Here is a 24,262-nt window from a genome sequence, read left to right as displayed (position 1 = left end):
CAAGACTTTTTTAAAAAGAAAAACACTTCTTTCCTAGCTTCTTTAAGCTTCACCCTGTAAAAACTTTCAGCCTCACATGAATCTCTTTAAAACAAAGGATGGATACTTTATTATCTTTTCAACTAAATATATACAATAACGTATATAACTTTGTTGTCACTATTCAAATGTGCGCTCGCGGTGAAGAGCATCTGTAACACTAGTCGGCAAAGAATCATAAAGAGGTAAACCAATTTAGATTGATGTGCATAGATGAATGTATGCCTTAAATCAAGAAGACCAATAGTCAACTGTACTGGAGTCGTACTTAGAATTTTATGCTTATCAAGCGACAACCATTGGTCGGGTTCCAACAAAAGCATATCTTCTTAAAATATGGAAAGGATAGATGCTTATATATGCGGGAAGAATAGCATTTACATACTCATTTTAAAAGAAATAGCATATTATATTTAGACATGGACACATGGTGTATTTTTGCATGATTTTCCTTAAATATACATAAACCTTTTAAATCATCAAATTTAGGGTATTAAAGAAAATAATTCTAAAAATTAAAAAACAACCATATATATTTATTATATATCAAGCAGATTAACATGGACAGTGAATGCATGCAATATAATCATGCCTAAGCACATGCTCCATATTATCAATTATTACTACAGACCAGCAAATTAGAAGTAGAAGATGTAAATTAAACCATAGTACATAACATGTTAATAATAAAGTTTGTTAATCCCTCTTCAGAAAACCTCCGGCCGCCTTCATGAAATCTCCGGCGCCACCGTTGCCCTCGCCGGAGGATTGCTTTTTCAGGAACTCTTCACCCTGCTTAGCATATTCCCCCACCGCTTCACCGGCGGAGTGCCCAATCCCTTCAGCCTTCTCCACGTGCCCCTTCACCGCTTCACCGGCGGAGTGCCCCATCCCTTCGGCCTTCTCCACGTGCCCCTTCACCGCTTCACCGGCGGAGTGGCCAACCCCTTCGGCCTTCTCCACCGCTCCACCGACGGCGGCGCCCGCAGACTGGCCGTACCCCCGGAGATAGCCCTCCGCTTTCTCCACGTACTGCCCGACTCCCTTGGTCTCGTCTAGCTTGCCGTATTTTTGGGCGGCGTCGAGGAGGTTAGCTGCGGCGCCGGCCACTTCCCCTTTGTTGATGTCGGAATTCTTGTTCTGGAACTGGGCTTGAGCGGCCTCGGCCACCACCTTAGCGCTGGAGAAGAGGTCGGAGTTCGAATGGCCGGAGTGGTCGGAAGGTTTTTGGTCGGAGTCGTGGCCACCGTCTAAGGCTTTCTTGAGAAAATCCATGGAGTTTGTGCGCGTGGAAGATGAGGATAGATGGATATGGAGTTTTGATTTGGCTAGCTTGTGGGGAAGTTAATAGATAGGCTATGGTGTTTATATAGAAATATATGTATAGAATGGTGCTTGTTTGGAGAATGGAAAATTTATGGTGGGACAATATGCATAACAATGTAACAAATTTTAAAAATAGTTTTTAATAATTTAATTAGGATAACAAAAAACAAAAATCTATCAATTTTTTTTATAAAAGTTTCAAAAAGACAACTTGTTAGCACTGGACTTTCTAACTTCAAATGGTTTTATTTAGATAACGAGGAAAGTCTTAACTATACGATGATGTACACATGATAAACTCTACTCTTATATAATAATTTGATTTCAAATCAGACATGAGAGATCAAGTGTATTAAAAAAATTCTATATGATATGTTTAATTGAGAAGGTATTGAGAAGAAATGTGGATGATATTTTTGTTGTCTTGGGATATGGCTGGCTGGATGATTGGTGGACATGAGTTGCTTTGAGTTTAGGCATGGCCAGAGAAATCTGAAGATATATGCATGGGAGCTGAGATAGATAATTTTGGAAGATGAGAATTAAGAACGTCGGCAAGAAAGGCCACGTGCACTTTGTTATATCTCTCAATCCATACCCAAAACGATCAAGAAATGAAAACGATGGCACAGTGTTAGTGTGTTACCCATGCCAATTTTCATTTTGTACTGTATAGTTGTATTTAAATAATTATAAGGATAAATATAATATTTTGATAGAAAAATTAATTTATTTAAGTAATCAATATTTTATTCATAATTTAATATTACATTTATTAATATAAGTATTACATTTCATATTGAACCTATCTGTCTCAAGATTAAAAGATGTGTGACACAGTTTCATACAAGTTTTTATCAATAAAATAATTAAATAAAACAACCACCTAAGTACCTAACCTTAGTACTATGTTAATAATTCTTTAATAAATGTTAAAAAGGAAAAAATAAAAATAAAAATCAACCACTTACCGTACTAAATTTATACATTTTATATTGAATGCAATTGTTAAAGTAAATATTGCGCAACGAAAAATCCAAATCAATTCAAGAATAATTTCGAAATACTAGATTATTATTATATGTATTTTAAATAAAAAGAAAATTGATCTAATTTTAAAATATTTTATTAAAAAAATTCACATTTATATTATTAGATTAGATTGCACGATTCCATAACATATAGTAGTGTGGGTGAATCTGCTTTGTCATTTTAGTATATTGTTATCCTCGTTGTCTTTCTCTATGGTCTTTTCCAGGATAAAAAGACAAGTTTTCCCACCACTGCTACGTGTTCGATTGATTAATGGATAATTTGCTGATTTTTTTCCCCTTAGTTTTTTCGAAAGACTTCGCCATCCAATATCAGTATAGGATGGAAGGTTTTGTATTATGGATATATGGTGGGGTACATGCAGATATGTTAATTGTGCGCTAGTTTAATGGACAATCTAGCCTTGGTCATCATAAAATGTAACTATGGTTTACTGTCGGCAGAAAAGGAATATCCTATTGCGATTCTTCAAGTCTTCTTATATGAAAGAGGGACAACATTATTTAATCCAAATCAATGTGACTCTGATTAAATATCACGGATGACACCGAGTCCCGTACCAATTTATTAAATGTAACATTAACTCAAACCTAATTACTATTATTACTGTCATAATTTGTTACAAACATGTTTATCATTAATCTCAGTTGAGCCTAGCCGTTAGTTGCCCATGCTAATCGATTAAATCAATAAAAGCAATAAGTAGCTCAGTCAAGAAGTCAAATTTAAAACTATGTGATTATCAACTCAGTTATCCTTTAAATTATATCTCTTATATAATTTAAGATCTATTATATGAAAATAGTTAACCATTATACCCGTATAAATCCACACATAAACCCGTTTCAAATAATTAATACCCAAACTTGTATAAAATCTACCTGTCATTTCTAATAGAAACCTCTCATAAAAGGAAAAATCAATGTCACTAACTAGAATTGTTATTTTATTTTGTTTTTGTTTTTTTCCCCCCATAATAATAAACAAAGTAGCTAGATAAATATCAAAAACTATTTCAATTCGTACATCTTGATCTAAGGTAAAAGTAATATCTATTTATACGTACATCATTATTAAGATGATAATCTAAATTCATTGAAATTATATTTAACGTACATTATTATAATAGTACGAACAAACTTGTTACTACAGAGTATTTAGAAAACATATTAAATTTTGATTAAAAAAATATTAACTCAAAATTTGTAACTATAATTATCTCAATGCACACATTTATATATTTAGTGTGGAAAAAAAAAACCTAAAATGTACAATTCTTTATATCGTGGACCCTAGTCCTGTATGATATCATTTGTGAACGATGATTTATTTAATTTTGACTGTAATCGTTTGGTTGTCCAATTCATGTTATTATTTTATTTTTACTTTAAAGCATGTGTATGCGTCTTGTGTTTTGAGTTTTTGTGTCTTGTGATATGTTGTACCTTAAAAATATGAATTCTGTACCTAGGACAAATTAGTAGTTGTGTACACATGCACAACATAGTGTGTCTTATGTTATTATTTATGTCTTGCTTTGTGAAATTTTTTGCCTATTGGACATAAATTCTCTACCTAATTTAGATTTAAAAATAAGTAATATATAACATTATGTGCCTTTTGTTGTGAGTTTTTTTTTTTTTTTTTTTTTTTTNTAAAAAAATTCACATTTATATTATTAGATTAGATTGCACGATTCCATAACATATAGTAGTGTGGGTGAATCTGCTTTGTCATTTTAGTATATTGTTATCCTCGTTGTCTTTCTCTATGGTCTTTTCCAGGATAAAAAGACAAGTTTTCCCACCACTGCTACGTGTTCGATTGATTAATGGATAATTTGCTGATTTTTTTCCCCTTAGTTTTTTCGAAAGACTTCGCCATCCAATATCAGTATAGGATGGAAGGTTTTGTATTATGGATATATGGTGGGGTACATGCAGATATGTTAATTGTGCGCTAGTTTAATGGACAATCTAGCCTTGGTCATCATAAAATGTAACTATGGTTTACTGTCGGCAGAAAAGGAATATCCTATTGCGATTCTTCAAGTCTTCTTATATGAAAGAGGGACAACATTATTTAATCCAAATCAATGTGACTCTGATTAAATATCACGGATGACACCGAGTCCCGTACCAATTTATTAAATGTAACATTAACTCAAACCTAATTACTATTATTACTGTCATAATTTGTTACAAACATGTTTATCATTAATCTCAGTTGAGCCTAGCCGTTAGTTGCCCATGCTAATCGATTAAATCAATAAAAGCAATAAGTAGCTCAGTCAAGAAGTCAAATTTAAAACTATGTGATTATCAACTCAGTTATCCTTTAAATTATATCTCTTATATAATTTAAGATCTATTATATGAAAATAGTTAACCATTATACCCGTATAAATCCACACATAAACCCGTTTCAAATAATTAATACCCAAACTTGTATAAAATCTACCTGTCATTTCTAATAGAAACCTCTCATAAAAGGAAAAATCAATGTCACTAACTAGAATTGTTATTTTATTTTGTTTTTGTTTTTTTCCCCCCATAATAATAAACAAAGTAGCTAGATAAATATCAAAAACTATTTCAATTCGTACATCTTGATCTAAGGTAAAAGTAATATCTATTTATACGTACATCATTATTAAGATGATAATCTAAATTCATTGAAATTATATTTAACGTACATTATTATAATAGTACGAACAAACTTGTTACTACAGAGTATTTAGAAAACATATTAAATTTTGATTAAAAAAATATTAACTCAAAATTTGTAACTATAATTATCTCAATGCACACATTTATATATTTAGTGTGGAAAAAAAAAACCTAAAATGTACAATTCTTTATATCGTGGACCCTAGTCCTGTATGATATCATTTGTGAACGATGATTTATTTAATTTTGACTGTAATCGTTTGGTTGTCCAATTCATGTTATTATTTTATTTTTACTTTAAAGCATGTGTATGCGTCTTGTGTTTTGAGTTTTTGTGTCTTGTGATATGTTGTACCTTAAAAATATGAATTCTGTACCTAGGACAAATTAGTAGTTGTGTACACATGCACAACATAGTGTGTCTTATGTTATTATTTATGTCTTGCTTTGTGAAATTTTTTGCCTATTGGACATAAATTCTCTACCTAATTTAGATTTAAAAATAAGTAATATATAACATTATGTGCCTTTTGTGAGTTTTTTTTTTTTTTTTTTGTCTTGTGTTATGAAATTTTGTACCTTAAGAGTATGAATTTCGTATCTATAATATATTAGTAGCTGTGTAACACACAACATATTGTGTGTCTTATGTTATGAATTGATGTCTTGTGTTCTAAAATTTTGTGCTTATATATAGAGCATAAATTCTCTGCCTAAATTAGATTTGAAAAGTAGTAAATATATAACATGCGTATGTGTTGTGTTGTGAGTTTTTATATCTTGTGTTATAAAATTCTATACCTTAAAAGAATATGAATTCTGTGACTAGATAAATTAATAAATGTGTAAAGACATGAAAAACTAAAAAACTGCAAAATTCGTTAAAATCTAAATATCAAAACGATGTCGTTTTGATCCAATGTCTACAATGCTATGTGAACCCTGATTCACGATATAAATTGCCTAAAATGTAGGGGTGACTCCACTAAACACTCTTATCTCTAAGATTCCTTGCATTGGCAAATTATACCATAGTCTACCTTGCATTGTGGACTTTGATCCAAAATAACCTTCAGATCATGTGTCTATATCTAGTATATTCTGTACTTGCAGTTAATCATTTATGTGCATATAAATAAATTAAAGACACATAGCATGTTAACTATAAAAACATAAACTGTTAACTATATGTACAGAATATGTTAACTACATATAAAGGTACAAAATATGTCAACTATAAACACATAATTTTTTAATCATAATCTACAATACAATATGAACCTTCATCTATGATATAACAATTTACTTGCACCACTTTGGGCCACCTGGCCTTATTTAATGTATGCCAACTGGACCGGCCCATTCAACACTAACAAGCGGCAATTCCACAAGTGGATAAAATACCAAAATTAAATAATGTTTTTTTTTTTCCATAAAGAATAAGAAGATAAAGAACTATGCATAGTAATTAATTTTAGGGGAAAAATTGTTCTTTAAATTATTGGTGAATTGTTATTTTCATCCCTAATTATTTCACATGCTCAATTTGAGTTCTTGAATTATTTGAGATGTTATTCTTCTAGTCATATCTTATATCTAAGTTTTAAATTAGAAAAAAGTGTCAAATTAGCCCCTAAGTCAACTGGATACGGTAATTGGGTCCATTAAGTAAAAAAAGAAAATTCATTCAAATCATCTAAATCGGTAAAATTGTTCAGTTAAGTTCAAATTGACTTGTTTAATAGGTTAAATTTATGCAGTATTGACACGTGTCCTTTTTATGTTTTTAAACAAATTTTTTATTTATTAAAAATTAAAAGTATTATTTATAAAAGAAAAAGAAAAATAAAAACAACCACAGGCTGTCCACGCCGGACAGTCGGTGGTCGTCTTCTTCACGGACAACCATGACTCTCCGACGAGGACAACCACGCCTATCTAAGGAAGACCGCCATGGCCGACAAAGGACGTCTTCTAGATCTGGAATGAGGGCATCGGCTATGTCTGCTGCCCTCGTTCCAAACGGCCATGGTTGTCCTACGATGACAATATGGACATGCACGTTTGTCCCTTTAGAAGTCTAGAAGACAACTACCGAATGCCTGACGCAAACAGTCGGTGGCTGTTTTTTTTTTTAATACAAATAAAATTTTTAATTTTTAATAAAATAAATAACATTTATTTTAAAAAATAAAATAAAAAGAACATGTGTCAACATCGCATAAATTTAATCTGCTAAACAAGTCAATTTGAATTTAATTGAACAATTTTATGGATTTAGGTAACTTAAATGGAATTTTTTTTATTTATTTAGGAGACCCAATTTCATTATCCAGTTAACTTAGAGAATCAATTTGACGGTAGCACTCAAAAAAAAAAAGGGAACCAATTTGACACTTTTTCCAACTTTTAATAAGGAATAATTGAGAACCAAAATTACATTTTTTTACCCCTTTTTTATATACATTTTAAACTGCCCCACCGTTTGTAGCGGATTCGAAACTCTACTTCCCCAGCAAAAACCCTGTAACAAAGCCCTCAGTAGTCAGTACCCGGCATCCATGGCTATGGATATAGATTCAACGAAACCGACTCAAATAAAAGACAAAGACCTCTTCAAGGCCGCTGAATCGGGTAATTCTGAGCTCTTCAAGTCCCTCTCTGATGACCAGCTTCTCAGAGCCCTCGCTCTCCGCAACGAAGATTACCGCTCTCTTCTTCACGTCGCTGTCTCTTCCGCTCACACCGAGGTTCCTTCTTTTATTTCCTAATTTTCCATCTTTCATACTCCGTATTGTATTTTCTATCTTTGTTGCGGAATTGAAAGGAAAGAAACGTGAATGGGGTTTTCTTCCAGAAATGCAGGCGAGATGCTTGCAATGTAGTAGGAAAACAAATCGTTAGGATTGTGTGTTCTTATCAAAACTGACATATTGTAGGTACACTGTTATCATATTTATAACTGAAGTGGTAGATTATGTTTGTAGTGTTTCAGACCAGAAAGATTAAAGTTTGGAGGAATTGTAAATTGTTCCTCAGAGATACTATTGTACTGTTTCTAATTGTTACTTACACCTGTGTGCTACAGTGCTAGAAATTGGGTATTTTTACTATTTTAAGCCGTTTGTTTGTTTAATGCTGATAAGAAGTGGTTGTAATTGAACCTCTTCGCCTTCAAAAAGCAGATTTCTTTTGTAAGTGAAAATCAGAATGTTCAATTGTTTTATGCCTTCCCTTCTGATTTGTTGGATCAGTTAACCCCAGTAGTTTAAGGCCATTAATTTGGTGGATGAATCAGGTGGTAAAGATATTGGCTGCTGCTGACTCTTCAATTAGCGGTATAAACAGTGGAGATGAAGAAGGTTGGGTGCCACTGCACTCTGCAGCAAGTAGTGGGAATATAGAAATTGTGGAGATTTTGCTCAGCAGAGGTGAGAAGAAACTGAATTTCTCTGACTTTTCTTCCTAAATTGAATCCACCACTACTTTGTATAAATGAAAAATATCTCGCAAGTAATCTTCCATGACGTGTGGAATTTTACTTGGAAAAACAACAGGGATCATACAAATCATTTCCCCGATTGGGAATAGTGCTTGGGTGACATATTGAACAGATTTACCATGTAGCTTGGATTTATTAAAAAATAAATAATTTACAGAAGATATGAGAATCAAGTGAAAGCATAAATGATATCTAATGAAAGGATTGATTTCTGAAGCTAGCTTGGGTACTAGGTTATGAGCTTTGGTTATGGTTATATATACATTTAGCTTACCCGTTCTGATTGCCATCCTTAAATATTCGTTCTGGCAAAATCTAAATGTGGGTTATCCTCTAATATTAAAACCAAATTTTGTTCAAGGAAGCAATTTTCACTTATGGAAGTATATATATGTATGTATGTAACGATGTGTGTGTGTCATGTTCTTACCAATATATTATCCTTGACATGCAAACTGAAGTAGTATTATGAACAGGAGCTAATGTTAATGCTAAAAATGATGGCGGTCGAACTGCTCTGCACTATGCTGCAAGCAAAGGTCACTTGAGAGTAGCTGAAATTCTGATTTCACATGGTGCAAAGATCAATGCAAAAGACAAGGCTTGTAACTTGCAAACTATTACTTCTACTCTACGTCTCTACCTCTTCATTTTGGCATTTAGTGTTCATGAGCTCTTTTGATTTATCTATCATTATTGTTTGTAGGTTGGATGCACCCCATTGCATCGGGCAGCTAGCACAGGGAAATCTGATTTGTGTGAGCTCTTAATTGAGGAGGGTGCAGAAGTAGACGAAGTGGATAGAGCAGGCCAGACTCCTCTCATGAATGCAGTCATATGCCACAATAGAGATGTGAGTTTTATCTTCTACACCAGCTGCAGTCACTTGGAACTTTTAAATTCAGTTTTGCCTATATCCCTATATATTTATCTTATTGCATATTGGTGGACGTTTAGGGGACACAACAAGTAGTTAAAATAAAATAGGCCCCCTTTACCGACTCGCGATTTACCTCCTCCATCATGGATTTTGGAGGCTTAGGATTAGTCTAGCCTAAGTTGAGAAACCTAATGTATCAAAAAAAAAATAAAAAAAAAATAGAACCCATTGCAATCTAAGGAAACCGAATATAATGGGTGTCTCTTGAACCTTTGATTGACAGGTGGCTCTGCTTCTCATAAGACATGGAGCAAGTGTTGATGCTGAGGACAAGGAAGGCTACACTGTTCTTGGCCGAGCTTCAGATGATATTCGGCCTGCATTAGTTGATGCTGCTAAAACCATGCTTGAAGGCTGAACTCCAAGAAGTACACAAACTAATACACAGGGGCAAGTCATCTCTGTATATGACGATAATCAGCACACAAGTGTAACTGTGTTAAGAGCTTACTAAGACTCGTAACCATATTGTTGTCTTTAAGCTCAATTGACAACCATCATTTTGATGACCGGTGTTTGATATTGAAACTTGTTCTCACTATTTCCAAACTACTGTTTTTGCCTTAAATTGAGGTTTTCTTTTTTGGCTCTTCAAATATATTATACTCCGTAGTCCGTATTAAGTACACTGTTCAGATTTGCAATCCTTCTTCCCCAAAAGGTTGAATCCCCCACCCTCACCCCAAGGGCCCCTCACGTCCCGGTCCGACAAAGTTTCTGGGAGGAAGTAAATCATGGTAACTCAATTGAATATAGAGACTAGACATTTGCTCACTGCGCACAAGGAGTACCCCTCACTTTGAGGGGTGTGAAAATGATACGTAATATATTAGCTTACAATTCACTCATTGCTAGTGTAGTGTGCGGATAATCTAAACAAGGACAGTGGAAACAATGACTTGAGATTGAGTTAATGACTTGAGATTGAGTTTCACAAGCGATAATGTGAAAGTAACTTATGAAAGTGAGGTGACTCTTTATTCCGATGTCCAAATAAAATAAAATAAGTCTCTTGAGATGAAGGTGTTAGATTTTAAATAGTGGTTACGTTAAATGAAAGGAAATATTTAATAAAATTGCACCGTTACAAAGGTGTTCTAGTTGATACTACGTCCACAGAATTTTCGAAAAATTATAGTATTCCCCACTGCGCTCCCATTTAATTTCCGAGAGAGAAGTTTTGATCATGGAGAGCTAACCAATTCCATCTTTCGTCTTCTCCTCAGCTCAATTTTCTTCTCCCTTCCTCTGCCTCATCTACCTTCAGGTACGTAGACGTATTCGTGTTTGCATGCGTATAACATCTCTTCTACGCGCAGCGATTGTGTGTTTATCCTTTTAGAGTTTTGACAGAATCTGTGATTCCAAATTCGTTATGCATATTTCTAATCACTCTTTTTATCATTCATTTTATTAGGCATGTGTATGTATGTGTTTCTTCCTTTGTAATTCTAAGAATGTGAAATTGATATACATGTTATAGATATCTGGTGTTCATTCCTTGGTTGCGAATTTCTTGATAAAATTGAAAATTTGAGCTTGATTCGCGTACATTTCCTGGGATTTGTCACTATTCCTGCACAAAGATTTTGTATTTTTATCCTACTTTTAAGAAAAATGCTAGATTTTTTATTGCCAAAATCTTATGATCACCCGCTGTTGTTGAATTGCGCAGTCGTGGCATGAAGCGACGAAGCGTTTCGGTTATTAATTAATTAATTTCTTTCTTTCTTTTTTTTTTTTTTTTTTTTTNGTAGTTAAAATAAAATAGGCCCCCTTTACCGACTCGCGATTTACCTCCTCCATCATGGATTTTGGAGGCTTAGGATTAGTCTAGCCTAAGTTGAGAAACCTAATGTATCAAAAAAAAAATAAAAAAAAAATAGAACCCATTGCAATCTAAGGAAACCGAATATAATGGGTGTCTCTTGAACCTTTGATTGACAGGTGGCTCTGCTTCTCATAAGACATGGAGCAAGTGTTGATGCTGAGGACAAGGAAGGCTACACTGTTCTTGGCCGAGCTTCAGATGATATTCGGCCTGCATTAGTTGATGCTGCTAAAACCATGCTTGAAGGCTGAACTCCAAGAAGTACACAAACTAATACACAGGGGCAAGTCATCTCTGTATATGACGATAATCAGCACACAAGTGTAACTGTGTTAAGAGCTTACTAAGACTCGTAACCATATTGTTGTCTTTAAGCTCAATTGACAACCATCATTTTGATGACCGGTGTTTGATATTGAAACTTGTTCTCACTATTTCCAAACTACTGTTTTTGCCTTAAATTGAGGTTTTCTTTTTTGGCTCTTCAAATATATTATACTCCGTAGTCCGTATTAAGTACACTGTTCAGATTTGCAATCCTTCTTCCCCAAAAGGTTGAATCCCCCACCCTCACCCCAAGGGCCCCTCACGTCCCGGTCCGACAAAGTTTCTGGGAGGAAGTAAATCATGGTAACTCAATTGAATATAGAGACTAGACATTTGCTCACTGCGCACAAGGAGTACCCCTCACTTTGAGGGGTGTGAAAATGATACGTAATATATTAGCTTACAATTCACTCATTGCTAGTGTAGTGTGCGGATAATCTAAACAAGGACAGTGGAAACAATGACTTGAGATTGAGTTAATGACTTGAGATTGAGTTTCACAAGCGATAATGTGAAAGTAACTTATGAAAGTGAGGTGACTCTTTATTCCGATGTCCAAATAAAATAAAATAAGTCTCTTGAGATGAAGGTGTTAGATTTTAAATAGTGGTTACGTTAAATGAAAGGAAATATTTAATAAAATTGCACCGTTACAAAGGTGTTCTAGTTGATACTACGTCCACAGAATTTTCGAAAAATTATAGTATTCCCCACTGCGCTCCCATTTAATTTCCGAGAGAGAAGTTTTGATCATGGAGAGCTAACCAATTCCATCTTTCGTCTTCTCCTCAGCTCAATTTTCTTCTCCCTTCCTCTGCCTCATCTACCTTCAGGTACGTAGACGTATTCGTGTTTGCATGCGTATAACATCTCTTCTACGCGCAGCGATTGTGTGTTTATCCTTTTAGAGTTTTGACAGAATCTGTGATTCCAAATTCGTTATGCATATTTCTAATCACTCTTTTTATCATTCATTTTATTAGGCATGTGTATGTATGTGTTTCTTCCTTTGTAATTCTAAGAATGTGAAATTGATATACATGTTATAGATATCTGGTGTTCATTCCTTGGTTGCGAATTTCTTGATAAAATTGAAAATTTGAGCTTGATTCGCGTACATTTCCTGGGATTTGTCACTATTCCTGCACAAAGATTTTGTATTTTTATCCTACTTTTAAGAAAAATGCTAGATTTTTTATTGCCAAAATCTTATGATCACCCGCTGTTGTTGAATTGCGCAGTCGTGGCATGAAGCGACGAAGCGTTTCGGTTATTAATTAATTAATTTCTTTCTTTCTTTTTTTTTTTTTTTTTTTTCCAGGGGATGTGGGGAAGTTTAATTGGCTAAAAATTTGAGTGGAGTACTTGAGTTTCGTTTCCAATACATCTTTGAGTTTTACTATAGCAAAAGAGAGAGAATTGTAAGAGTTATTATTGTTATTATCAACTTTTTTTGGTGAAGAGAGGATCAGGGATTCAGAGGTCGATATTGAATTAGGAATTGTGAAAAATGTATCGGCCCGGTGCAGCAACCACTAACAGAGGCGGGGTATGTACTGAGAATGAAGATTCTGTGGTGACACTTGATCAAATTCCTTGTTGGAGTAATATTGAGTATCGGTACTCGTATGATAATGAAGATCCTGCTTCTCTTCCTATTTCATTTAATCCAGATCCTTTAGCATCTACTTCCGAGTTGGAAAATAATGCTAATGGTATGGTTTCCAAGTTTCCTGTGAATATTGATTTAAACTCAAAGATATATTTGTGGCAAGGGGACCCTTGGAATCTTGAGGTGGATGCTGTAGTTAACTCAACCAATGAGGTATTAACCAACTTTTAAATACCTATGGACCTTTCACAATTTATTATTTACATTCAGTGTGACTTTTCCAGTCTGGGATGGAATGTATACAATTGATATATGCATATGTGAACATCATTTTCTTGATCTGTATTTCTATATTGTGAAGCAGTAGAGTAAATTTTAGGTTTAGTGGTGTAGGAAGAATGAAGTTTAAGTCTTTTGACCACTGATTTTAAAATACTTCCACTTTTGTCATCCTTCTTTTTTACTCAATCTGCGAATTTTGCAACCCAAAGGGATGGCTCAGTGGTGTAAGGGCCTGCTAAGTTCCTGTGTTTGTTTCCTACTTGTCAGATTTCCTTAGGCCACCATCAGCCACTTGGTGCAAGTGTGGACTAGTCCTGTACCCAAAGTAGTGTAGGGATACCTCAGGCATTACCAAAAAATCTGCAAATTTTGCAGTCTGTAATGTTGCTAGCTTAGGACTTTGGAGATCATCATGGCTACGAATTTAATTTAATCTGAAGTTTGTATTTTGCTATGAGGTTAACAGAACATGGATGAATCTCACAGCAGCCCTGGTTTGCATGCTGCAGCGGGACCTAGTCTTGCAGAATTATGTGCGACATTGGTAAGCTGTAAAATGTATGCTTTCTTATTTATCTGTCTACATAAAAAAAAGGGGAATTTAAATCTGCACTGAGATAGTTGTGAATGCCTTTGGTATTCTTAATAGATGATAATAGATAATGATATTGTTACAATATTTTGCCAGCTGTTACCAATAAGTATAAGAAATAGTTATCTCCAATATTGACACAATTAATTTTTAATTTCCTTCATAGGGTGGCTGCAGAACAGGAATGGCAAAAGTTACTAAAGCATATGACCTTCCTGCTAGGTTGGTATATGTTTATTTTGGTTTCTTAACTGCCAAAAGCCCTTTTTGTTTACTCCATAATTACACATACATAAAAAATGAATTTTTAAATGTTTCTATTTTCTTAAGATGTAGTCTTGTAGATAATACCTATTGTCAAGAAGCACAACATTTCAGCCACCATGGGGTTTCAAAGAATGCTTCTATTGTTGATTCAAATGACTTTATCATTGAAATCTAAGGGATTAAATCTGTTGTGTGGTGTGCATCATTGCAGAAAAAGACATTTTGATGTTATCAAGAGTATTTGATAATGCAACAATCCTAAAATCTGTATGCATGCTTGCAAGGGTGCACCCTGCTTTCACACATCACAAAAGAAATGCATCTCTATTTTAATCTAGTAATCAAGTCATTTCTTGTATGTTGCAGGAGGGTTATACACACTGTGGGTCCCAAATATTCTGTCAAATATCATACTGCTGCAGAAAATGCTCTTAGTCATTGCTACCGCTCCTGCCTTGAGCTTCTAATCGAAAATGGACTTCAGAGGTTGCTTAATTGGCATCTGCCCCATATACTCATGGCTCAATCTTTTGTTATGCTATCTAGAGTTTTTATTTGTTTGGCATTTCCTCTTACCACTTCATGATATTTGGCTGCAGCATTGCTACTGGTTGTATTTATACGGAAAACAAGAATTATCCACGAGAGCCAGCTGCTCATGTTGCAATAAGTAAGATACCACTATTTCAAAACAAATATCTTTGCCAACTTTTGTGTGCTTGTTATGTGTGTAGGAAATGTTTTTGTTGGTTGACATCTTTTTCTCCTGTCTGAAAAGGAATATTTATGCTGACCTCATTTTTAACTTATTGGATTAGGAACTTTACGGAGGTTTCTTGAAAAACAGAAGGATAGAATAAAGGCAGTTGTGTTTTGCACAAAGTCATCTTCTGATACTGAGATATATAAAAGGTATGTTTACTTATAGAGTATTAAATTTATGGAATGCTTGTTTTTTTCATTCATACTTCGAAACCCGGATGCAATACTTTAATTTAGACATATAAACTTATTATTTAATGAGTAGATAGCATTAAACATTAGATGTATTAATTTCATGTGTGTTTGCTAACAAAGCATTAAATTAATAGAAAGCTTGCATCATATATTCGCAGATTGCTTCCTCTTTACTTCCCTCGAGATAAACAGGAAGAGGAAATAGCTATTGCAAAACTACCTACAGATATTGGGGATGAAAATGGAGAGACAGTTATAGATGAACGTAAGATCAGAATAAAGCCTTTGCCCAAGACAAAAAAATCTAGTGCAAGAGAACCACAGACCACTCTTGATCTTCCTTCCAGTGATGTTGGATTGACAAGGTCAGTCGGAATAACCCTGTATAATCAAAAGTTTGTATGTGAAGATAATTTGCTAAAAAACAACCATCAACACCAACCCTGTATAAGAAATTTATTTTCTACATGCACACGAGATCATTTATTATGCCCTGGTCTGGATTATTATTATTATTATTATTTTTTTAATAATTTTTGCATTTTTCTAAATGTTTAGCAGTGGAAAGATTAGAATCATAAACAGTGGTATGATCCTTTAGCAATAAGAGCAAATTTTATTTATTTTATCTTGGATAGCCATGATTAATTTGTTCCAAGGTAGTTTAATTTATCAACCCTATTTTGTGGTACATGGATACTCCTAGAAATGTAGTTGAGTAGTTTTACTCTACGAATGTTGTACTTAATAGTCTTAGTATTGTATAACAAAATTAAATATGTAAAACAAATTTCAGAAGCCAACTACAGTCAAAATTGAAAGCCATTGTAGCATCAGAGTTCCTTTTACTACATATGTGGAACATAATCTCGGAAATGAAGCTTTTCTTGGTGAAAGTTTATCATTTGTCATGTAGAGCTGTAAAGTTTTTTAGTTAGTGTGCCAGCAAAACAGGGCTTCAAAGTCTCCCTGTATTTTGCTTGTCAACTAAATCAAATCTGTGTCCTTATTTAAATCTCCAATGAGGCAATGACCTTATCAAAACAATCTATTAACAGGAGTTCATCCAATTTGGTATCATATTTGGATCCTGCTTTTATGTCCGTCATGAAGGATCCAGATCAACGGAAAGAAGAACAGTGGGAAAAAACCGCTCAAGAGCAAAATCGTTGGAACTTCCTTAGAATGCTTGGATACGGTGATATTGGAGGCCCTGTTTTGTCAGCTGCTGAAGAATATTCTCTTCATTCTAGATACCTTGCTAAAGCAAATTCTTTGAATCTTTCTGATATTGCTGAAACGAAGATTGTGTAAGCAACTATTAATTATTTTATTAGATACAACCCCACACCCCCTTTCTTTCTCTTCCTTCAAGGAGGGTAAGACAACTGTTGTTAAGAAACCAAAAACTATTTACATTCTTAAAGATCCACTTAGTTGGCATGATTTTCATATATGCTTCCCAACTTCTCTTCCTCTTTCCTTGTGTTTCAGTTATCGAGGTGGGGTTGATAATGAGGGTCGCCCTGTAATGGTGATTGTGGGGGCACATTTTCTGCTAAAGTGTCTTGATCTAGAGAGATTTATTCTCCATGTTGTAAAGGTATGGGCTTAGTGCTTAGATTATTATGATCACCAATGATTGTCTACCTTGCACAATGCACAAGGTCCTATCATCTATATCAACATCAAGTGATTTGGTTATACCTGCATTTCACTGTTCATGACTGCTTTTCACTTTTCAATTTTAGGAGTTTGAGTCATTGACACTGAAGCCTTATACTATTGTTTATTTCCATTCTGCAGCATCTTTACAACAGTGAGTACACTCTTGTCCCTTTCTATCAGCTGTAATGAATAAAATTTTTCTTCTTTGGTATAGTTTCATGGTCTTCTCCACTTGTGTGACCAGTACAAACCTTAAACCATTGATGAATATACATGTTAACTTCCTTTTGGGCCAACCCTCTTCTACATATGTAGTAGTAGTTTTGCCTGAATAACTAAAATTCTCCCATTACAAGTTGTTTGGGATTCCTTTTGTTTCTTGTTTCCATTTTTTTTTCATTGTATCTAATATGGACTTATGGAATTAAAAAGGCAACCGGATCTTGGATGGATGAAGAGATTACAAGAAATACTGGGCCGGAGACATAGGCATAACCTTCGTGTAACAATCTCATTTTCTGCCTTTCAAATACTAGAGGAGTAGGTTTTAGCAATTTTCTGCTGTTAAACCTGAATCTACATTTTTCCTATGCAGGCAATATATGTCCTTCACCCAACTATAGGTCTAAAGGCTGCCATTGGTGCATTGCAACTCTTTGTGGATAAAGAGGTACTAGAAGCTCTAGCCAAGCTGAATTAATTATGAAAAATATAAATAAATAAATTGACAAAAAGCTATACAAAATGAAAGAAAATCCTGCTTTTCTATCTTAGTATCTCAAAATTTTCAGTTTGCCTGAACTTTTAAGTGCCTCGTTATTGATTATCAGGTGTGGAAAAAGGTTGAATATGTTGATCATCTTCTTCAGCTATTTCGACATGTTCCACGTGAACAGCTTACAATTCCAGATTTTGTATTTCAGTAAGTTTTCATACCCGTCCATAATCAATCAACAATGTGTGTTTTTGCATCTCAAGTAAAATCTTAGGTCCAATATAATTTTCACCTTAAACTATGCAACACTACTGAGTTTCTGAACCCCCGCCCTTTGGATGGAGATCTGTCTTACGCATGTATGTACTCTTTCCTCCCTTTGATGGATAAATCCTAAACTATTTCATGACATTGTAATTGCAGGCATGATATAGAAGTGAATGGAGGGAAGGGCCTTATTTTGGATCCCAGAACAAAATACGTTTATCAGAGAGTGTAGTGTTTGTTTTTTCCTCAAAGAACATAATGTATTCATCGGTTGAGGATGCCGGAAGAAGTTGCCAAAGATTGTATTTTTTTTGGTCTTTTTGGTTTCCATTCTCATTGCACTATTGGAGGTGCAAGAGGTTGTTTTGGTCTCCTGTGTAATTCTATTGTTTGAGCTTTGAGGAGCAATAAGAGTAAATTCTCTTGTTTTCTAAGTTTTTCCCACTTTCATTTTTTGAAAATTATTAAAATGCTTACTAAAAAGTGTGCGTTTTTTTTCTTTCTTTCTAAATTAACTTTGGAAAAAGTGTCAAATAGACCACTGAACTTGTCGCTTTTGTGCAATTGGGCCATTGAACTTAAAAAGTGTGCAATTCAACCATCAAACAAGCAAAATTTGTGCAATTGGGCCATTTTTACAAAAAAATTTAATTCAATTTGAGTTAAAAACATTTCAATATTGACTCTCAACTAGTATGGTAGAAGAAAATGTCACTTTTAACATATATATGTTAGTGATATAATTGGATTTTACCATAAAATTTTTGTAAAAATGGTCCAATTGCACAAATTTTGCTTGTTTGATGGTTGAATTGCACACTTTTTAAGTTCAATGGCCAATTGCACAAAAACGATAAGTTCAGTAGCCTATTTGACACTTTTTCTATTAACTTTTAATATTTACTCATTGGTTTAAAAATAGAATGTAGTTTTTGTGATATTATCTAATTAAACAGCGTGCGCGAATTAACATCTATTTCTTAGATTACTATTTCTTTACTAACATCTATTTTCTTAGATTACCATCTCTTTATTGTGTTTATCTTCTTGCTTCTTTATTATTCTATCTTCTTGTATTCTTGATAATAAGACCGATATCTCTAGTTATCTCTATCTTCTCTGTTTTCTTTCACTCTTGTTTCTATTGAAATGAGAAATTAAAATTTTCATCAAATTTAAATATAATTATTCATTTATAGCTTAGTCATGGTTAAAAAAATCTTAGGCGTTCCTCGGACGTCTAGGGGGCGCCGAGAGCCCGAGACGATTCCTGTGTATTTTTTTAATTGTTTAAATTTTATTATTTTTTGTAAGACTTGATAATTATAGAGGATTTAATACTTTAATAACTAATACTAAAATATGAAATATTAACTTTAAAAAAAAAAATAGAGTTTGAACAATTTAGGATTATTTTTACTCAAAACGATATCATTTTGAACGAAATAACTCATTAGAACAAAATAAAGCAATAGCTAATTGGTCGACTATGTGACCTAAGACTCTAGGAAGCCTAATTGACTGACTTGTGCTTAGGCGTAATTTTTATAACACTGAACCTAATCAAACAACGTGTATGAATTAAATAATTTTATTGAAAAATGAAGAAGAGAAAATAAAGTTAATCATCTGTAGCCATTTGTATGGAGCGAGAGTCGACGTGTCATAGAATTGTGGGGACAAGGTTCTGGTCAAAGCATAAAAGGGGGTTGAGGATAGAGGCGGTATCTAACACTGGAAAGAGAGTTTTCAAAAAAAAAAAAAAAACACTGGAAAGAGACAATTATTTTGCAGATTTTTTTTTTTATAAAAAAAAAACAATTAAAATGAAAAGAGCAAAAAGAATCTGAGAGCTGAAAAAGGAACAGAAGCACGTCAGCTTTCTAACTTCCTTAAATCCTCCACTCAATCTGTCATTTCAGATTTTCAGTTTCCACTTCACGCGCCTATCTTCGCGTCTCTATCAACTTCTTATCCTTCTTGTTAGTTGTTTATCCTTTCTCAAACAAAAAAAAAACAAAAGAACACTTTCTTTCATGTGACAATAGTATTATTCAGCTCCATTAAATTACGGAGTAAAAATTTTCATTAAATAGTCAACTACCAAAAAAAAAATCACATAAATATTAAAATATAAATTTAGAAAATAAATGTAACATTTGAATTAAATTTGAAAAATATGATGAAAATTTTTGAGAAAGATACAAACTTGCTCAAACCTTCAATGTAGGTGCTGATAATTAAGTGACATCTTAGTCCAAGTCTTTTTGCCAGTAAATTTATGTCAAATTCGGTAATAGTTTTTTACTCACTTAAAGTTGTAAACGGATAAGAACACAAATACGAGCTAAATTAAAATATTAATGCAAACATTCACAATTAAGTGATATTTTGTCACAGTATTTTCCGTGACATGTGACACCTTAAATCGAATAATAGTTGGTTACTTGCTCAAAGTATCAATTTTCAATAGGATTTCATTGTGTTACTTTTTGTTTAGTTGCATGAAATTGAATTGTTCATAACATGTGAGTAGGTGGTTTCAGTAGGGCTTTGGCATCATAAATCAAAATCAAAGAAAAATGTAGTAGAGAAGCTAATGTCTGTAGGAGACAGACTGCCTGAAGTATTTGGATTTGAAGCAATGATGTATAAATCCAAAAGACAACACACAGCATTATTCCTGAATAAAACAAGTTAGTAAAACCAACCAAAATAAACATAATAACAGCCATGGGGAGGACTGGAGGAGGGCTACAAAGGACATATACAAGAATGATCCCCATAGCTAAGAACCTCACTCTCACAAACTCATAAAACCAACACTTCCTAGACTGTCTTTCTTCCTCTCTATAAAATATGATGGATTGATTATAAACTGCCTCTTCCCACGGTTTAGGTCACCGTGGCTATGGGAGGATTAGCTGCAGGAGGGCATCTTTGCCTTCGAGGGCGTCTGGTTCTCTTTCCCCACCCCGTTAGGCTTTTATCCTCCAGGCCTCCTTTATTAAGTTGCTGCAACAGGGAAGTGGTAACGGGGTTTGAAACAACAGCAGGTTCAGTTTCAACAACCATAATTCGTCGTCTTCCCCTAGCACCCAGACTTCTGGTCCCATTTCTTCTGGTGAATCCACAAGCCTGAGGACTCATCAGCCTTCCGAATGTCTGGAAGTCTTCAGACACTTCGTGCCTCGACAAGGAAGTCAAACTAGGTAGGATGTCCCTTTGAAAGTCCCTCCGTTGCCTTCCCCTCCTTGCCTGGCCCCTTCGGGTTCGAGTTGGTGCCAAATGTTCACCTGCATCTTCCATGTTTTGAGCTTCAGGAATAAAAGGCTTGGGCATGTATTCTTCCTCCTTAGTCTCTGTTAGTTGCAATGTCATCGCCTCAAAATAATCTATTCCCTCGTAGGAAAAATGCTGCTCATTAAGCACACCACCCTTGCCTCTACTTTCTTTGCCTGAATTCAGCTTGAGTTCATTGGCAAAAGAAGAGACTACATCAACGAACCACGAAAGTGTTTCTGCAAAAGGATCTTCAGATGGATTCTCACGTGTATTTTCTGTCGGAATGCACTGAACAGATGACATGGCAACTATTGTTTCAGCTGCAATCCAGGTTACTTCATCGTCGGCCTTCTTAGTTTTGTGCTCAGGCAATTGCAAAGATGTCTCGTGTTGGTTATTTTCTTGTATGGGCGGATTATCTTCCTCGGAGTCCAAAACAACAGGAGCTTCCAAATCTATGTCCAATATGGCCCTTGTCTTTACATTATTGCTTGCGACCGATGGTCCTAATGCATCATCTTCCTCGGTAATACACGAGTTTAAATCAAAGTGATTTCGCATACCAGCAGGTTCTGAATCCAACCCTTTCCCTGCAAAAAGTGGTTCTGGGACTGCCATTTCATCAGACTCATCAATTGAAAGGTCACAAGCCACATTGATATCAATCATGCACTTCTTTTCATTTCGGAGGAGCTCTCCTTCAGCTGAGGAACAAATGGTTGCTGAAGTAGAAATACGCGAAGATGACTCATGCTTGGAATGAAAAGGAATTTCAAGAATTGGAACCCCTAGAATTTTTTTAGCAAATGGAGTCTCTCCCACTTCCTTGGCCTCCATAGTTCTCTCACTGAATGTTATACTCTGACTGAAGGCCTCATTGGCATGCTTTGAATTGTTACTCTGGCAAAAAGGTGGATTCGGAGAGGATTGAATGAAACCAAAATCAGAGTTTGGTATTCTACCCGTGTTTTTACAAACCGGCTTATCTTTAAGCCAACACAATATTGGCGCACTGTCTCCAAGCTTATCTTTATTGTCAACCAACTCTTCATCTTCCTTACCGATGGCCTCATTCAAATCCAAACCTTTGGTGGACTTTGAATCCATAAAATTGGAGCTTACAAGAAGCTTCTCATCATGCCAATGGTTAGTAGAGCGTGCAGATGACATATAATCACCCCTACTACTCTTCATATTGTTTAAAAAATTTGAAGGTAAGCAAGTAGATTGATCCCTCAACCTAGAAGATCCATGGGCGAACCCATTCCTGAGCAGAACATCACTGCTCAAACCTGGATTCATATCCCTAGAACTGCCATTGATGTTGTCCCCAATGGATGTGTGGGTGTTTTCAGAAAGCCGCATTTCCAAGGATGTTGATGAGTTCAGACAAGGGCTTTTATGAAATGATACCACTTTCTGAGTGACACTACTCGTTGACTTTCCCCAAGCTGATACAGAATGTGAGCATGAATTGGCAAATTGTGATGAATTAGCAAGTGTATATGAAGTGGAAAACACGGAAGTAGCAAGTGGTTCCACACAACTGTTATTGGAGTTGTCATGATTTTTCTCAAAGGTTGGTAACCCACAACCTGTCTTCCCCCTCCACATGTCACCCCTAATACCATGAGTTGGATGAATTCCAGGATGTTGCTGAGCTCTGCCTTGTATACCTTCAGCAGGATGGCAATGCATGTGTAACTTATTTTTTTCAAGACCCTCCAGTGCTTGACTTTGGTTTTTCTTAACGTGACCTGCAAAATGAACAAATACCCCATACATACTGTAATACACTAATACCAAGAGCCCGAAAAAGAAGCTATAGTTTTAACATAGTACTATTCAATGTGAAAAGGTGAAAATGTATTTTGACCGCTTTGTTGTGTACATATTTCATAATGTTTCCCATTTGATCAGAGAAAGGCATCGCAATAAAAGGTATTACCTGCTTCATATGTGTATGGGAGCAATCCTCTCTGTTTTCCCTGGCTCTCTGCAGATAGATTACTTAAAAATCCGTTACCATAATGACAGTTCTGGATCCCTTCTCTTGATGAAGCCAATAATGGATTTGATTTACCAATAACACTTGAGTTTTTAGCCTCTGTGTGATTAGTGTCATGGCTAAAAAAACTAACAGGTGATTGAGTGGTTGCTTCATCAAGCTGGGCAGGTTCATTGAGATCAGCCAACTTATTTCCACTTCTTAGACATAAACTGGATGTAAAAGCATCTTTTCGGCAATCAGTTGCTCCATGGCCATCAAGAAACAACTTCACACTACTCTCTTGAGTATTCTTAGAGTTTCCAGGATGAAAAGATTCTTTGGAATCATGCAAGTGTTCTCCCTCTTCAGTATCAATGTACTTGTATGCTGGGAGCTCAAGATCAAACAACTTTTTACACACCTTTGATGGTCTAGAATCCAACACTTCATAGTGTTTTGATGAACACCCGTTTTGAAATGGAATTCGACCAGACTGTATGTCATTTCCCTTTGTACAGCTTAGGGGAGAGTTAACAATGTCAGTGCTAGACGCAGCTGGCCTAGCATATCTGGAATTTACGAAAGGAAAGCATGTGTTTTGCCATTTCCAAGCATATTCTGATGGCATTTGTGAACCTAGGATGCTAGATGAAGATGATGGCTCCATTGGCATCCAATGTTTATTAAGTTCCCTTCTTTTAGCATCTTCCATCATGTCCCTTTGGATTCTGTAAAGTCGATGGAGTTCTGAAACCTGGGAGCAGAATCTCAAATAATTAACTTAGACACAAGGAAAAAGACTTCTAAAAAGGAAAAGCTCATTAGATAATAACGAGACAGATACCAGCATGACAACCAAAAGCTAGATCCAATAATAACAGTTATTATTATATATTAAAAAAAAAAAAAAAAAAAAAAAAAAAAAAAAAAAAAAAAAAAA

The 24,262-nt window shown here is 34.8% G+C and overlaps 4 protein-coding genes across 7 annotated transcripts in view; 2 read left to right on the top strand and 2 right to left on the bottom strand.

The window, feature by feature from the left end:
• Positions 1-550: 550 nt before the first annotated feature.
• LOC115999027 (nodulin-related protein 1-like) lies at positions 551-1,407 on the bottom strand. 3 transcript variants are annotated; one of them, XM_031238763.1, is made up of 2 exons: positions 940-1,407; positions 551-885 (listed from the first exon to the last, which is right to left on the bottom strand). In XM_031238763.1, exons 1-2 carry the CDS (start codon positions 1,312-1,314, stop codon positions 736-738), a joined length of 525 nt encoding a protein of 174 aa, XP_031094623.1. In that variant the 5' UTR covers positions 1,315-1,407; the 3' UTR covers positions 551-735. The 3 variants fall into 3 exon arrangements, with proteins under 3 accessions (XP_031094623.1, XP_031094632.1, XP_031094616.1); XM_031238772.1 differs by having other exon boundaries at positions 551-939; positions 994-1,407; XM_031238756.1 differs by having other exon boundaries at positions 551-1,406.
• Positions 1,408-7,580: 6,173 nt separating this feature from the next.
• On the top strand, positions 7,581-10,125 carry LOC116019853 (26S proteasome non-ATPase regulatory subunit 10). The gene is made up of 5 exons (XM_031260210.1): positions 7,581-7,837; positions 8,386-8,518; positions 9,066-9,190; positions 9,296-9,442; positions 9,753-10,125. The coding sequence occupies exons 1-5, from the start codon at positions 7,649-7,651 to the stop codon at positions 9,885-9,887; spliced, it is 729 nt and encodes a 242-aa protein (XP_031116070.1). The 5' UTR covers positions 7,581-7,648; the 3' UTR covers positions 9,888-10,125.
• A 2,260-nt stretch (positions 10,126-12,385) lies between these two features.
• Positions 12,386-18,484, top strand: LOC116032987 (protein GDAP2 homolog). 2 transcript variants are annotated; one of them, XM_031275752.1, is made up of 15 exons: positions 12,386-12,520; positions 13,009-13,512; positions 14,048-14,125; positions 14,340-14,395; positions 14,807-14,926; positions 15,040-15,110; positions 15,259-15,352; positions 15,556-15,762; positions 16,456-16,707; positions 16,892-17,000; positions 17,149-17,216; positions 17,498-17,567; positions 17,661-17,735; positions 17,896-17,987; positions 18,204-18,484. In XM_031275752.1, the coding sequence occupies exons 2-15, from the start codon at positions 13,198-13,200 to the stop codon at positions 18,277-18,279; spliced, it is 1,683 nt and encodes a 560-aa protein (XP_031131612.1). In that variant the 5' UTR covers positions 12,386-12,520; positions 13,009-13,197; the 3' UTR covers positions 18,280-18,484. The 2 variants fall into 2 exon arrangements, with proteins under 2 accessions (XP_031131612.1, XP_031131605.1); XM_031275745.1 differs by having other exon boundaries at positions 16,453-16,707.
• A 2,148-nt stretch (positions 18,485-20,632) lies between these two features.
• The window catches only part of LOC116018058, a 7,164-nt gene continuing 3,534 nt past the window's right edge, over positions 20,633-24,262 (bottom strand). Inside the window, exons 3-4 of the mRNA XM_031258598.1 lie at positions 23,281-24,076; positions 20,633-23,089 (exon numbers count right to left, since the gene is read on the bottom strand). Of these exons, the coding sequence (XP_031114458.1) occupies positions 20,943-23,089; positions 23,281-24,076 (2,943 nt within the window). The 3' untranslated portion in view covers positions 20,633-20,942. The remainder of the gene's footprint in view (positions 23,090-23,280; positions 24,077-24,262) is intronic.

Source organism: Ipomoea triloba, chromosome 1, assembly GCF_003576645.1.
Source record: "Ipomoea triloba cultivar NCNSP0323 chromosome 1, ASM357664v1".
In the NCBI taxonomy this organism is placed as follows: Eukaryota; Viridiplantae; Streptophyta; class Magnoliopsida; order Solanales; family Convolvulaceae; genus Ipomoea; species Ipomoea triloba.
This window is presented reverse-complemented; position numbering and strand designations above follow the sequence as displayed.

Excerpts from the sequence above, each read along its gene's own strand:
- LOC116032987 (XM_031275745.1), top strand. The coding sequence starts at position 13,198 with ATGTATCGGCCCGGTGCAGCAACCACTAACAGAGGCGGGGTATGTACT. Across the intron at positions 14,126-14,339 it reads CAGAATTATGTGCGACATTG|GGTGGCTGCAGAACAGGAAT; the intron begins GTAAGCTGTAAA and ends TTTCCTTCATAG. Across the intron at positions 14,396-14,806 it reads GCATATGACCTTCCTGCTAG|GAGGGTTATACACACTGTGG; the intron begins GTTGGTATATGT and ends TGTATGTTGCAG.
- LOC116019853 (XM_031260210.1), top strand. The coding sequence starts at position 7,649 with ATGGCTATGGATATAGATTCAACGAAACCGACTCAAATAAAAGACAAA. Across the intron at positions 8,519-9,065 it reads GGAGATTTTGCTCAGCAGAG|GAGCTAATGTTAATGCTAAA; the intron begins GTGAGAAGAAAC and ends TATTATGAACAG. Across the intron at positions 9,443-9,752 it reads TCATATGCCACAATAGAGAT|GTGGCTCTGCTTCTCATAAG; the intron begins GTGAGTTTTATC and ends TTTGATTGACAG.
- LOC115999027 (XM_031238756.1), bottom strand. The coding sequence starts at position 1,314 with ATGGATTTTCTCAAGAAAGCCTTAGACGGTGGCCACGACTCCGACCAA.